This window comes from Pavona decussata, unplaced genomic scaffold (genome assembly GCF_977016875.1).
Source record: "Pavona decussata unplaced genomic scaffold, jaPavDecu1.1 SCAFFOLD_26, whole genome shotgun sequence".
Taxonomy (NCBI): Eukaryota; Metazoa; Cnidaria; class Anthozoa; order Scleractinia; family Agariciidae; genus Pavona; species Pavona decussata.
This window is the reverse complement of record NW_028145449.1, coordinates 3622130-3638461: the sequence shown is the minus strand read 5'-3', so window position 1 is coordinate 3638461 and position 16332 is coordinate 3622130. Positions and strand designations below refer to the sequence as shown.

Genomic DNA, 16332 nt, shown 5'->3' with positions numbered 1-16332 from the left:
TTCCTCGTTAATTACAGCTTAAAAATAATGGCCGAATTTTCTTTAAAGCGGATATTGTGGTACAGGGAAACTACATATGGGCAGGTGAAATGGAGACGTAATGGAAACGGTCGGTTTCGGGTTCTTTTTTCAATTGTATCATACAATAAAATTGGTAAGAACTCATTGTGCGGCTCTTTCGTTCTTTGAAAATCCCCATGACTTCATTTTACCGGTGATCTAGAACTAATCCATGTATGAGCAAAATGTTTCGATATATATGCAATTTCTTGATCAAAAAAGCGCACAACCCCATGACACTTGCGCAAATACGCGTAACCCCTTTGTTTCGGCAAATCTTCATTATTTGAAAGTAAACTTCGACGTGCGTCCGTTATCGAAATTGAACAGGTGGATTATTTAATAAAAGAAACTGTTTCGTTCCGACGTGTTTACAGAATGCGCGAGGTAAAATCAATTAATATCGGCGAGACATCATTTCTTTGGAGGAAACGTAAAATTAATATGCAGCACTGAAAGCATTATGGATTTGACCAAAAGTGCGCAACGTTTTAAAACGCAATTTTCCCACAAACTTATCTTTTAAAAAAATTAACGATAAAAACCGACGTTTCGGTGTCTTCATGATGCCATTGCCATGGAGAAATAAAAAATTATTATTTTTATTATTTATTTCTCCTTGACAATGGCGTCATGAAGACACCGAAACGTCGGTTTTTATCGCTAATTTGTGCATGTCTCTGATTAACCAAATCTTTATTGATAAGAAACTAATCTTTTATAGTTTATTAACAATAGTTAAACAAAGTTATTAAGCTAGATGCAAATGATGGGTAAAACACACAGGCAAAGCCACATCTTCCTCTATTATGCATAGTGTCTTCGCCAGGCGGTTCAAGTTCTAACATGGCCATTCCTTAAGTGACGGCAACATTCCCCGCAGTTTTAGACGCCATCGGTAAAATCATCGCGGGGAAAGACTTTAATGTGGTGCGGTGTATTTTCCGCTCAAGCCTCGCAGTGTCAGATTTGCTGTTTTTAATCCTGGTCAACTCTTTCCGCATCGCAAGTAAAGAACAAGAACGATGGCTATACGGCGATACAAAGTGTTATTTGAATGCATTCTTTGCCAGGTATTTCTACATTAACACATTTAGTCTTTCATCTGATGCTAGTGTCGTATGACTGATACGACTCCATCGTTAAATAACGAATTTAAGGTCTATGGGGCGCCGTTTGTAAATTTATTGTTTAGACCAAATTCATGCTGTTTTTCCATTATTTACAAATAAATAATGACGCTTACCAGGCACATAAATTCCTTATTTATAAATTTACAAACGGCGCCCCATGAACGACTTTTTTAACAACATGTTATTTTATTGCTGCGAAATCCGATTAAACTGGATTCCAATCTTTATGTTTGTATTTTGAAAAAAGCAAAATGGAGCGAATGTTAACGTATCTACCTAGACCCAGTTGTTCAAATCCCGATCAAACTAATCCTGAGTTAACGTGAATTTTGATTCGAGTTTATTTACTAACTCATACGAATTCTTCCAAAAAACTTTAGTGACGCTGCTTTCATGTAATTTTAACAGAGATATCTCCTGTAAATGTTGGTTTTGCACTTTAATGTTTTTTGAAGATATCTTCTGTTACATTTTGTTTTTGGTTTGTAGGAGAGTTACGCTTTTAAAAACTACTGTTTTGTCAAATTTTACGATATTCTAACGAGCAGTTCCGTAGGAAACAGTTCATTTCCATTAAAACAACCAGTCACAATTTTATGCTCAAATGCGCATGCGTGGCTTTTAATTAAGTTTTCTCACCAAAGATGAAAAGCGTACAAAACGGCTTAGCTCATTGTGAACTCACTTTCTTTGTTCGGCGATAAATGAAGAAGAATTTACAAACGAGAAACTGTGTTATTTTAAGAGAAAAATTTACCTTTGTGATCCATTTAATATAAAATCGAGGGATCGCCATCACTAACAGAATCTTTGAAGCGCGCGCAAACTGTGTTCGGCCACCTTAAACTTTTCTTTACCATGAGCTTAAACTTAGCCTTTAGAAATAGTCTTAGCTAGCGGGATGAAAACAATTTACTCAGCTTAATTTGTGAAATACTCAAATACAGTAAGCCGAAAAAAAAAAAGGGCTATTGTTTTAAAGTGTCAAGAAATGTCTGGATTGGATCCAGAATTTGAGATTAGAATGACAGAGATTAAGGTCGTGGAAATGAACGCTACAATTAATTAACAGCGCGAAAATGAAAGCTCTCAATCATTAACGCGACTTAAATTAACTCGAGTTAATTTAATGGAGAATTAATGTACTAAAATAATGTAATCAAATGTGGCTCCGTGTCTTTAAAACACTTGTAACACTCAAATTCCAAGAAAGAAATTAATTATTTTTCGCCCGAACAATTTACCACAGTTACTTCTTCACTTCGTGCGAGCCATTTATACAGAGGTCTAAACCTTTCGAGATTGGTTTAGTTTGCTCCAATTAACATATATTCTTTAGTACATGTATATTAAGGTGGACTAAGTATTAAACTTTTGGAAACTCTATCCAGACTACACTATCCAGTTTTCTAAGGTTCGAGCTGGACGCACGGACGGACGGACGGACGAGCAGGTGATTGGATGGATTAACTAATGAATATTCGCAGCCTTTGGACTTTCAGCAACGAACCTTCCTTAACCTTTTAGCCACTTTCAATGTGATTATCTGTTCCATTTGAGCACCCTAGACAAAAAAAAAATTAATATTGTTAAATTGAGCAGAAACTAAACTTTGCGCATTACCAATGGACAGTATTTTCAAACGATGTTTTAAGTGACCAAGTGGAAAACGAATCTTCGGCCATTTATTCGAAATCGGGAAGATTTCACGAAAACTTCAAACAAATGAATAACCAGTAATGAATCATTGTCTGAGAACAAGGTGTTCCAAAAGTTTTTGTCATCCTTAACTACTTATCCTGTTTAGCTGTTGATTGAGGGTTTGTTTTATTTCTTCCAGCCTCAAGTTTACAACAAAATATTGGGCTTGATCTACTTCATCTCCGACACCAAATAGAGCAAGGGAAGTATAATTTCAGCATGGCTTTTCCTCAACTCATTGCAACAGTTCTCGCACTTTTTGATGCGATTGGTCTTCCAGGTAATTTGGTGGTAATAATGACGGTCATCTTGCAAAAAAACTTTCATGTGATGCGGTATATTCTCCTGGCCAGCCTTGCAGTGTCAGACTTGCTTTTTTTGATTCTCGTTAACTCTTTCCGCATTGCAAGCATAGCACAAGAAAGATGGCTGTACGGCGACACAATGTGCTATTTGAATCCATTCTTTGCAAGGTACTTCTACATGAACACAGTACTTCATCTGATGGCAGTGTCTTTTGACCGATACAAGTCCATCGTTAAATCGCCTTTGACGTATAATGGCACGCTTACCAAATGCAGAGTGGCTGTCCTTGTACCAATCTGGCTAATCCCGATTGGATTTGCCATTGCTCCATTCCTGAACTTGGGGGAGTACTTTTACTACAATTCAGAGGTGTTTTTCTGCCAAGAAGGATTGACGTCACAGAGTGGTCCAAGTGGATGGAGAATAGCATTCTCCCTTGTATTCTTGGTTGTCCCTCTTCTGGTGATAGCACTCCTGAACTGGTCGGTCTACAAAACGGCAAAACTTCAAGCAAACGCCGTAGCCATCCAAATTGGAAGCTTTGATGGTTCTGAAAGCCAACAGCAAGGTAATGCAAGACGAAGAAATACCGAAAGGAAAGCAGCTTTGGATGTTAGTATTATCATCGCCGCTTTTTTGTTGTGCTTTCTACCTAAGTGGATCGTGGGCCTTTATACACGGTTCGTCAAAAGCACTGATGTTCCATCCGAGGCAGTACTGGTCACGTCTTCTATCTTTATGTTCAGTTCAGTATTTAACCCGATCATCTATTCCATCCGCAAAAGAGACTTCCGAAGGGCGGTTAAGAATTTGTTGGTTCGTGGGTGGATTATACCTCAAACAAATCCAAGCGATATGGAGAACAAAGTGGCTGCCAAGCACGATACAGAAGCATCCACTTGAAATCTCAAAGCATCACTCGCCACCTTACTCCAAGACTGTAGCATCGGACAATTTTGTTCATTCTTCTTCGCCAGACTAATTTTTTGTAGGAACTAAGTTTGTAACAAAAATTGGTTTGAATCATACAGCTTTGCATAGATGAAGTGAGCAAATTATGAACCAACCATCTCGATAGTCTGAGTAAGTAAGTGAGTAATAAACAGGGTGGCCCATTCAGCTCAAAGGCTGATATCCGTAGGGCATTGCATCTCAAAAATTACTGTACATAAAAAATGAAAATTACATCATTTAAGTAGCCTAAAATAAATTTCAAGGAAACATCAAAAGTCATGATAAGAAAAAATGTCTTGCTCTGCGGCAGAAAGTCTGTATGCTTTCGGCGTTTGCGTTCATTAAAACGCATCGCGCCACTAAAGAGAAATGTTTTTCTCCCATAATTAAGTGCCTACTATTTACATCTCAAAGGCATAGAGAGCGCGATTGTAATTTAAGTCTGAATCTTCACGGAAGGAGTATATCTTGTGAAACTACTTTCAAATACTTGGGCGTAGTGTTTGACATCTTCATGACTTCGAAGGCTCACGCAGACTATGTGTGCAAAAAAAATGGGGACAAGAGTTAATATCCTGGGCAGTGTTAGAAGTTTGGTAACAAAAGAGGAAGCAATGCTTGTTTACTGAATATAGAAAAATTCGAGAAATACTTAAAGCGCGAAACGAAAGGGAGAATTCTTCTCTTACAAAACCTGAGTAAATGGAATGACCTCAGATTATCATCTTCCTCATTTTGAAATTGCTGCAAACTGATGTGAACTTGTAATATGAATAAAATTCGGACAAAAAATTATCTGTTGAGTTTTCCTTCTTGTTTTCCTTTCTACTCAGCGGCGTATGAGATCTTCAACCTGACACGAGTCAGAAAATATGAAATTTTTAAAAGGACTATGCCATCTTTTTCTCATAACATATTAAAAAAATCTAAACTGTACACTTCTTTGTTAATTACAGCCGAAAAATAACGGCCAAATTTTGTTTAAAGCGGGTTTTTTTGTAGAGGGAAACTATATCTGGTCAAGGTGAAAATTAAGACCAACTTGGAAAGGTTGGATGGCCGGCCTTTTTTAAGGTTTTCATTTGCATCATACGATAAAATTGATAGGAACTCCTTGTTTCTTTTAAAAATTCACATGGTCTCATTTAACCGCTGATCTTGAACTAATTCATGTATGAGCAAAATATTTCGATATGTGTACATTTTTTTTATCAACAAACCGGACAACCCCTTGACACTGGCTGAAATCCGCTAAACCCTTTTCCCTCGAAATCCTCACTATTTGAAGGCAAACGTCAGCGTAAGTTTCTCTAATCGAAATCGAACAGGTGGATTATTAAACAACTGAGAACGACCAAACAACAGAATCGGTGATACGAAATGAATTAATATTGTTATAATCAAAAAATATTACCTTAACAATGTGATTGCAATAATTACGTTTTGTTTATTATGCTTTTGCTTCCCCGCCAAAATGCTCCACTTCAAGGCTTCATTTTTCCTCTAAAATGTTCATTATAGCCACGATTTAATTTTTGAAACGTTTGTTTAATTTCAGTTTTCCAAATATTTTAAGGTGATTAAAAATTGAAATTTAAGGTTTGATTAAGCAATTGATTGACACCGAAACAGTCTGTTGACGACTGGAAGAGCTCTTGCGTGGTGGCTGATAGTCTGGTAGTGTGTACAATATTTTTATCCATCTCTTATTTCCTTCCTAAAAACAGCTATTTTCTAAAAAAATTCAACAAATTGCCTCCTTAAGCAATTTGAGGAGTAAAAGACACTTCAGCACCCATTCACGTTCGGTTCAAATGTCGAACTATTGAAGCCAGTCCTTTACCTATTTTTGTCGACTCAAATAATTAAAGAAACGACAGCTGATTTTGACGTCGATTGCTACTGATGAATCCTACGAGCTAAACCTACTGGAAAGCACACGTATTTAATGGGAATTATTTAGTACTAAGAAAGCGTGACTTATACAACATAAAACGATGAACGAAATAAATGGACGATGGACGACAAAAATTAAACAATCAATTTGCCAACTCGGTGCTTGCCCCTTAACTAACGTTATTGACAATAGTCCAATGTGTATTCAAACTCAATTACTGCGGCACATATAGCTTATATATAGCAATTCTCTGAAATCAAGATTTCTGCTTTCGAAACGATTTGAAACGAACATTTCATGTGTAAAGGTTTTCAAAGTAAACTCGAAGAAATTCAGGCTAAAGACAAATCGAATGATATTGAAAAAAACGAAATTATATCTGTGGAAAGCCTTCCTTTGTCCTCTGCTGAAGGATTGGGAAACATTGCAGTAGGCAGTTGGCGTGCGTTTGTCACATGGAGTCTACAAAAAACTTTGAACGTGGCGGTTCTATAGAACGCCCCAAAACGTGTTTAGTGTCAAAACAATAACAAATACGTGTTTTTGGTCAATACACTGCACATATGACTATAGTCCCAAAAATCTATTGTAAAGTGTTAAAAATTACTAAAAACGACTTCAGCGAAAATACGCAATCTTAAAGTAAAGAGCAGGCTTTCATTTCAACCTTTTTTTTAATTAAGTATCTGATATACATTATAAAACAAAATTAACATGACTACAGGAAAGTGTTAAACAATGCCCGTTAATTGAATTTTAATATCCAAAAAAAGTCCATTAACCTAGTTGTTTTTGACCCGGAAGGGAAGAAAACTGACAGAATAATAGTTAGCATTTTGTTCGTCCATTGTAAAACTCGTGAACACCTAGCAATTGTTCCTTGCAAAGGTAATCATTAGGACGAAAATACCAAAATAATCATTTTCACGTTACTCTTAATAAACTGACGAACTTTGGAACAAAAATTCAAGAACTGTAGAGCCAACAGCCTAGTATAATTACAATTCAAGTTGTATGGTTGATGACGACAACCACTTTTGAGACAACTCATGTTGTGTTGTATACATATAGGGCCTACGCATTACGTGTGAGGCCCTATATGTATACAACACAACATGAGTTGTCATGAATGTAAAGCAAGTTACCAATAACAATCAAATCTGCACTCCTTTCGATTCTTGGGCCACTCGCTTCCCAAAGTGACTCTCTTGTTTGTGTGGTTATTGGTCTGATTTAATGTCATTTTTCCCATTTTTTTCAGGGGTTTGCTTTACATTTAATATTCGACGGGACTAAATTGGGTCCAGTTCCATCACCGGAATCGAAGGAAAACTCCAATTCCATCCCATGCCATCATGAAAACGTCTTTCCTCAAGTTGGATCGTGAGGGTCACTGCGGATGATGAAGTCAAAGCCTCCAAATTGTTGGAGCTGCATCTTAATCTAATTACATCAGTCATTCTGCTGTGGATGTCAGTTGCTTGATTCGTTTGAGGTGCAATCCGGTTACCTAGAAACGTTTTCTTTACCGCGGTTCGGAAGTCTCTTTTGCGGATGGAATAGATGATCGGGTTACATACTGAACTGAAAGTAAAAATGCAAGCCGTAACCAATACTGCCTCGGATGGAACATTAGTGCTTTCGGCGAACTGTAGACAAAGGCCCACGATCCAGGAAGGGAGAAAGCACAACAGAAAAGCGGTGATGATAATGCTGACATCCAAAGCTGCCTTCCTTTCAGTAATTATTCGTCTTGAATTCTCTTGGTGTTGGCTTTCAGAACCATCAAAGCTTCCGATTTGGATGGCCACGGCGTTTGCTTGACGTTTGGCCGTCTTGTAGACCGACCAGTTCAGCAGAGCGATCACCAGAAGTGGCACAACCAAGAATACGAGGGAGAATGCTATTCTCCATCCACTTGTTTCACTCTGCACCGTCACTCCTTGTTGACAGAAAAACACCTCTGGATTGTAAACATATTCTTCCCATTTAATGAATGGAGCAATAGAAAATCCAATCGGGATTAGCCAGATTAGTACTAGGACAGCCACTCTGCATTTGGTAATCGTGCTATTATACGTCAAAGGCGATTTAACGATGGAGTCGTATCGGTCATAAGACACTGCCATCAGATGAAGGACTGTGTTAATGTAGGAGTACCTGACAAAGAGTGGATTCAGATGACACATTGTTTCGCCGTACAGCCATCTTTCTTGTGCTATGCTTGTGATGCGGAAGGAGTTCACGAGGATTAAAAACAGCAAATCTGACACTGCGAGGCTGGCGAGGAGAACATATCGCATCACATGAAAGTTGTTTCGCATGGCGATCGTCATTATTACCAGCAAATTACCAGGAAGGCCGATGGCGTCAAAAAGCGCGAGGAACGCTGCGATGATTTGGGGAAAAGCCATACTGAAATGACGCTTCACTTCAATATTGAAAATATTTTGTGTACTTTTCATTGCCAGAGATGATGGATCCCACGTGACGTTTGTTGTAACCTTGAAAAGAGGTTGGTGGAAATGACGAACTTGGAATCAAGAACTTAACAAGATCATTATAGTTAGGAAGTTTGGGACCTTTGTGCCCAAACAATACTTAATTGCTGCTTATACAATCATTCGAATTTTTTCCAATCTAAGCTTGATTAGCGAGGGTAAGGTCCTTTCAGAATATTTTTCCGTCGTAATGCATAGGTGGTATTTCTACTTGATTCAAGCACGATCCATTTAGCGGGTGATGATGATTTTCAGGGTGCTTAAATCAGATAGATAATTGAACCATTTTGCATTTGCACGATTTAATGGATCAGCATAGAATTTTGAAATATTGATATTTTTCTGTTATGACAAAACGTATTAAGGCCGCGGTGGATACGTTGACCATGAATATATTCATTAGGCAAAATATTGGCAGGGGTACCACTTTTAAACTCCTAAAATCACGAGCAGTTCAAAGCCGATTTCGCCAAAACTTAGCAGACGTATTGGAGAATGATCAAAGTGCACTATGATCGTTTTATAATGTGTAGATGGCGTCTTAGGGCAATACAGAAAGTAACTTAAATTAAATTTGTTAAAAACGTGATTTTGTGTCCAGGTTTTCTCCTCCACGAAGACGCAGAGAAATTTGATTTTACCACTGAGTGATCTATTACAACATCTATTGTGTCATATCATAGCCGGATTTTTTAACTTCAAGCTTCTTAAGAAATATTTGCCCTTAAAGGCGCAAAATCTATCATGCTAAAATTCAAAGGCTTCAATCTTACCTTCTAAGGCTTATTTTAAAATTCGGCCCATGATATGACAATCTACAATATGCCTAGTTTATCATCTTGCCGTGTCAACTCGTGAAATTGTCTGTCCGCGCTATATTCTTGGACACAAAAGTGCTTGTTTTTACGCTTCCGAAGGCTTTCCGAGCAAACACGAGGGAGCTGATTAATTCAAACCTGGATTATGGTAATTTTGGTAAAATCGTACTGCACGGGCCATAGATAAGTGCACGCAGAAATCAACAATACTTTGAAATTCACTGCATATATATTAAAACGCACGGCCTTGCGGCGTTTTGCAAGTAGTAGCTGGCGACATGCAGTAAGGATTTTTTGATCAGCTCAATTTTATTACTACCAGTGGTAGAAACTTGCTGCGCTCAAACGGCCTATTTTAGTAATGCACAAAAAGTTCGTGCTACGCGAAATAAATCACGTGCGATTATTGAGGCAGAACAGAATATTTTTAGAGACATTTTCATGAATATTTCGCTTTTTGTCGGTTTTAGTCGTTTGACTTCGTGCATATTATTTAAATAAATACATTCTGATAAGAATCCTGTCCACCGCGGCCTTAAGAGCGGCAGTCAGAAAATATCAAGCATTTGGTGGCAGAACTCGTGAAATCAATTTCGCTCATTTTTCTGGCTACAAAATGCCCTTAAGTGGAGAACAAATTAGACGCCTTTAGTTTTCTTTAGGAGCGCTTAACGTTATAGAAAACTGAGATAAACAAATTTAACCCGCGAGGATCCCGAAAGTACCCGCACGGCAGTGTGAAATTAATATTCTGAACTGACTCTTCCGTCTGGAAAGAAAGGAGATCCATGGTATTGTTATACTCGGTATTGACAGAGGAAGCACCGCACGTTTATAGCAGAGTTTGAACGGGACTTAACCATTATTAATTAAAGCAAACAGAGCTTAGGAAAATGTCCCTTTTCTAAACAGGAAAAATCCCGCAAAAACGGATAAATTTTAAAGATGGTTTTCGATATGTGGTATAAGGCCGATTTTTCTTAAACTTTGCCTTTTAAGTAATGTAACGTTGTTCTTGATAATCTATTAAAATCACCCTGGGTTTTGAATTAAACACTTCACACGACCGTTTTGAAGTCACCGTAATTCGTTTAAAATTCCGACAACGGCTAAATAAACAACCGTTGTTGCGTTACCGTGGCAATGAACAGACTAATTTTACATATATCAAAAAAGCGTAATGAAAACGCATTTCTTTTAATCTTTACATCTTTATTAATTACAATAAGGAAAAGTCCGGTTTGGAACCGATTTTTCTCTTTTGCGCTGTGAGATTTTTGCTTATAAAACCATATCTAGTAAGGACCAGTAAGCGTCTCGATGTCCATTTCTAGAGTTCGCTCAGGTGTCAGATTGCCAATGAAACTGCATCAAAAGGAATATGTGTGGGGTTGAAGTTCTCCCCTATGGCTATGGTAAAATGCTCGCCGAAATAAAAATTGGAGACCGGTCAAACTTTCCTATTCTGTTTTTCATTCGCTAAATAGTTAGGGTTGCGTTTTACAAATTCCGAAATCAACAATAATCAATGAATGTTAAATATCACGCATTGGTGTTTACTAAAGTAAATTGAATTAGTAAAGTAAAAGTAAGATAAATCCAATTACGAAAACTTGAAAATTTGTCACTTTAAATTTGGTTTGATATTCTTGTGTTGTCATGGAAGCATGAAGGTGTTCTTTTAGCTCCTTGGTCGTAGGTCCTTGCTCTTACGACCCCAGAGACAGGAGCAGATCAACTGAAGTAAACTAGTTCAAAAGGAACATCGCCGGTCACAAGTCTTCCTTGTCAATAGCCGATGTAGAAACCGAAATTGAACTTATTCTGACAAGAATGTGTATCTCCTTCACCACGAATGTTTATCTCCTTCACTTTTCGGAATTGACGATTTGTCTTCGACACCGTTCGTCTCTGGGCATTGGCTGGCGTCGAGGTCAGTTCAAATAAGTGTCAAATTTCTCCGCCGGTATCGAGCCATGACAGCCAGGCACAAAAATTTGCAAAACTAGAACGAGGACTTGGAAAAAATTCGTGGCATTTGCTATGGAAGAAACTAGGACTATTTATTCCAGTTGGTTCAGGTATGCATTTACATCATTTCCATTATCTGTTATGTATAGTAAACTGAAAAAACATTCGGTCTTTTCCAGCACAAAATATTAGTATTCAGATGTATTTTCAGTTCATCAGATGCGGAGAAAGCCGTTAATTAGATTACACGTGAAGTTTTCAGTGCTATTTATTTATTATTTTTATTTTTCTGTGCTTGGAACCCTAGTTCTAGTGCTACTGACTGTGGTGGACAACTTTTTGTTCACTACCTCGTAAAAAGGTCCTTTTCTTGAGCAAAGTAAGACATCATAGTTAGAGCTTTTCAGGCTTGTGTAACGTCCACGTTAAGACTTATTTTCCTTATTAAAGGAAAGTATTGAAAACTTTTCAATTGACGGAAAAGAAGCCTGATCCCAGCTCTAAAAACTGAGTGTGAGGTTTGTGTCTTCGCCACGCCCTAAAGAGGCCTAATGCTAGGAGTTTTAGGTCTGCATGCACCGTCCTTTAATCTTTAGAACAAGGGAAGCAGCTTAGGATGGTCTAAGTGAAATGAAGAGGCTGAAATTAAAAAGAAATAAGGTTATGTATCTAATTAAGCCACCCCCACCCCCCTTCCCCCTCTATCTTAGGAAGAAGTAAATTTTCGCTCTACACTTCAATCAGTGAGTGTAGGTTTTTAAGTCTGTTCCTCCGGTGTATCTTTCGCATTGACGGTTTTTGTTGCTGGTCGCCACGAAAAAGAAACTTCAAAAAAAGAACTACGGGTATTAGTCATTTGCACAAAAGTTGTCGCAAAGAGTTCGTTATTCTAGATAAGCAGCTGGTAAACGCTTCCGTAACAAGGGGAGGGGCAGGGGAACTCGAGCCCTGACCCCCCCCCCCCGAATTGCAGGGGAGCTCGAGCCCTGACCCCCCCCCCCCCCGAATTTTAAGAAGTATAAAAAAAAAACATTGTGTCAAAAAATAAATAATTAAAAAACAGTAATAATGTACAACAATCAATCTTAAATTCTGACGCTGCTAGTGCCTTCTCACAACCTTTAATAAATTGTTTATTACCTGACAGTTTCCTCCGCTAACATTTGGCTTTTATACAACAGCAGCAAAGGCAGTCCTTCCTTATGAATCGGAAATAAGAACCAAAATCCTCATGACCGATTTGTGTTTGTTAGTAGGGAGTTAAAGATAAGATGAGGGTGATGGTAGCGAATTCGAAAACATCATAAAGAGAATTCGCGTTCTTTTAAACTTCATCGCGATAATTCCAGCTCCCACCTTTTTTTTTTTTTTAATTTTGGGCGAATCTTCCTGCGGACGGATTCTTACTGCCTGATTCCAAGTTCACTGGAAAAATAGAAAGGGAAATTTGTCGTCGTCTTTTTACGTCCTCCTTCAAACGTGAACAAGTTAGGCAATTTCACGTAGTAGTCCGTACAGTGACGGCAAAGGATCGAAAAGAAATATACCACAAAGTGTGATGCAAGTGCAAAGTTATTGTTTTGCTTACTATATCTTATTAAAAGTGGTGATTTTCCGGTTTTAAATTCAATCAATTTTCAGGTCACAAGGCTTCGATCGATTTTCCTGATTTTCTCAAAACACAAATGTTTCTGGCCAATTTAAGCCACACCATGATTCTTACTTTAGTAAAACCTTATTATGGACAAAAGATGAAAGAAATCGACTCTGCTAAGTTTCGCCAGAAAATTCAGATTTTGCTTGATTTTTCCTGACCGCCGCTCTTAATCTCGTATCTCACCGATTCAGTTATTAGGTTGGAATAAAAAGTATACATTAGTTCATTTCCTATCACACGTTCTGTAAAAGTGGCCCAAATGCAACAGTTCTTATAAAAAAAAAATTGCAATAAACTGACAAGCATTGGCCAAAGATCATTCTAAATCGAATAACATTTACCAACGATGACTTACCGATCATGGTTTCAGCCAAAAACCTCTTGAAAGAAGATCGAGCTTATTTCGTAACTGAATCTGACATTGCGTGATATTCTGCACAAAAAGTATTCTACTTCTCTATCTATATCAGACATTGCCGCGAAATTCAAATTTAAATTAACTTTTTGAAGGAAAATTTGCTGAGTTGGCTAGTTACCTTAGGTTATTTAAGCTGAATTTTGGACCTTCAACGTCGGGTAGTGTCAAGGCTTTTATCCAGTTCTTTGATTAAAAAAAAAAAAAAAAAACTCGTATGAAATTGCCTCTTGATAGATCATCTGTGTGATTTAATCTATGAAATTTTCAATGAACAAATAAGTATTTTAAATTCAGGATAAAAAGATCGTACGACGTTTTTATTAGGCTCGATTTCCAGCCGCTGTTCGGGAAACGCCCGGAGGAACAAAGACCGGACTCGAGAAAGCGGCGGAAATCGAGCTTAGTTTTTCATTGTCTATTTTACTGTTATTCTTGTGCGATGAATATTTAATAATAGTTGTGTCCATAGCACTAGCGGCACAAAATTCAGTTGTACCCTTACCTAAAAAACAAGGGTGTAACAGTTGATCTTGACGTCGATTGCTATGAATTCTTCGAGCTTGTTGGATTTAGTGCGAATAATTTGTTGCTAATAAAGAGTGAAATGGAACAGAAAGCGATTAACAAAAGATAAAAATAAAGCAGTAAATTTCCAAACTCGGTTTTTGCCCCTTGGCGTGAGTTTAAACTTAATTCATGTGGTCGATAACTGTATACTATGTACTCGAATTCATTTATTGGGCGTATGGACTACATATAGCGGTTTACTGCAATTGAGATTATCCGCTTTGAAGACGATTTGAAACGAGCTTTTGATGTTAATAATTATTCAAAGGAAAATAAATTATTGTTAGAGGAGAATGATATTAAAAAAATGTCAGTGGAAGATTTTCTCTCGTCCTGTGGCAAAGGAATAGGATGCATTGCAGTTCGAAGTTGGCGCGCGTTTGTCACAAAAATGAATCAACAAAGAACTTTGGACATGCGGGTATTATGGAACACCTGGAAATTAAAGGAGCACTGTCACTGCAATTTTGCTGTATTTTTGTCAAAACAGCCCAAATATTTGACTAAGAACCTTTTTTTTCCAACATGAAATTGTTGTAAGAGCACTGGGGAGAAACTACTAAGAGATTCCTCCGAGAAAGATCAAACTATAATCTGTTTTTAGCGACTTCTGTACAATACACAAGAAGAACTTGAAAAAGTTGGCCAATTTTTTTCAAGTTGCAATCCATTTCCATCCTAGCCATCCGCAGCCAAATATAATTAAAACTAGTTTCTGAGCACTAGTAGGGTTATTGCTAACAAAAGTGATTCATTATTTTCACTATTCCATCAATTCAAATATGTTTTTTGGCTATCCAAAGTGGCACAAAAAGTAGGTGACACTGCCCCTTTAAACGTGTGTTTGTTGATTTCGATACACAACACGAAGTATTAACATAGTGACCATAGTCCATAAAGCTGTTGACAAGTGCCAAAAAATAACAAGTAACGACTTGAAAATATCAACCATAAATTAAAGAGCAGGCTTTCAGTTTAGAATTTAATTCACAGAAACAAAACTTGAAATGCATTTCAAAGCAAAATAAACAGATCTACAGGAAAGTACTAAACAATGACTGTCATTTGAATTTTAATATCTGCAACATATTACATGAATCGAGTTTCATTGGTCAGGAGGGAAGAAATGTATTAGAACAGAACAATTGTTTAAATTATGCTCGTCCATTTTAAATCTCGTGAACACGAAATTTAATCTGTAGGACGACTGAAAATAGGAAAACTAATCATTTAAACGTCACTCTAGATAAACCGGTTAGTTTTAAGAACTGTGAGACATTTTTATTGGGCTGATCATGATTTAATGTCATTTTTGCTTTACAATTGATATTCGACGAGAGTAAACTACATTGTATAAATTTGGCGCCGACTAAAGTTCTGTTCCATCTCTGGAATCGGAGAAAGACTGGGATTCCATCGCATACCTTCATGAAAACGTCCATCTTGGAGTTGGTTGAATAGTTTTATTTTAGGTGTTGAAGTGGAGGCTTCTATATCATGGATGACGCTACTCATTGGAGTCATTCTGGAGTCATTCTGACTCCCGTGAGGTGCAATCCGCTTGCATGGGAACATTTCCTTAACCGCCCTTCGGAAGTCTCTTTTGCGGATGGAATAGATGATCGGGTTACATACTGAACTGAACATAAAGACACAATAAGTGACCAGTTCTGCCTCGGGTAGAACATAAGTGCTTTTGACGAACCGTACATAAAGGCCCACGATAAAGGTAGGGAGAAAGCACAACACAAACGCGGCGATAATTATGCTGACATCCAAAGCTGCTTTTCTTTCGGTAATTCTTCGTCTTGAATTCTCTTGTTGTTGGCTTTCAGAACCATCAAAGCTTCCAATCTGAATGACTGTGACGTTTGCTTGACGTTTGGCCGTCTTGTACACCGACCAGTTCAGGAATGCGATCACTACTAGGGGGAAAACAAAGAATGTGAGGGGTATTGCTATTTTCAGTCCACTTGTGCCACCCTGCCCATCTTGGCAGAAAAACACCTCTGGATTATAAAAGTACTCTCCCCATTTACGGAATGAAACAATGGCAAATCCAATCGGCATTAGCCAGATGAGTACTAGTACAGCAACTCTGCACTTAGTAAACGTGCCATTATAAGTCAAAGGCGATTTAACGATGGAGTCGTATCGGTCATAAGATACTGCCATCAGATGAAGGACTGTGTTAAGGTAGAAGTACTTTTTAAGGAATGCATTCGAATAGCACATTGTATCGCCGTACAGCCATCTTTCTTGTGCTATGCTTGTGATGCGAAATGAGTTTACGAGGATTAGAAACAGCAAGTCTGACACTGCGAGACTGGCGAGGAGAATATACCGCAT

The 16332-nt window shown here is 37.8% G+C and overlaps 3 protein-coding genes across 3 annotated transcripts; 1 reads left to right on the top strand and 2 right to left on the bottom strand.

Annotated features, from left to right (window-relative positions):
• Positions 1-829: 829 nt before the first annotated feature.
• Positions 830-4103, top strand: LOC146485600 (5-hydroxytryptamine receptor 4-like). Its single transcript, XM_085103255.1, has 2 exons — positions 830-1133; positions 3034-4103. The coding sequence occupies exons 1-2, from the start codon at positions 1118-1120 to the stop codon at positions 4101-4103; spliced, it is 1086 nt and encodes a 361-aa protein (XP_084959381.1). The 5' UTR covers positions 830-1117.
• A 3240-nt stretch (positions 4104-7343) lies between these two features.
• LOC146485599 (octopamine receptor beta-1R-like) lies at positions 7344-8729 on the bottom strand. Its single transcript, XM_085103254.1, has one exon. The coding sequence runs from the start codon at positions 8514-8516 to the stop codon at positions 7344-7346; it is 1173 nt and encodes a 390-aa protein (XP_084959380.1). The 5' UTR covers positions 8517-8729.
• Positions 8730-15327: 6598 nt separating this feature from the next.
• Positions 15328-16332, bottom strand: LOC146485598 (histamine H2 receptor-like). Its single transcript, XM_085103253.1, has one exon. The coding sequence runs from the start codon at positions 16330-16332 to the stop codon at positions 15328-15330; it is 1005 nt and encodes a 334-aa protein (XP_084959379.1).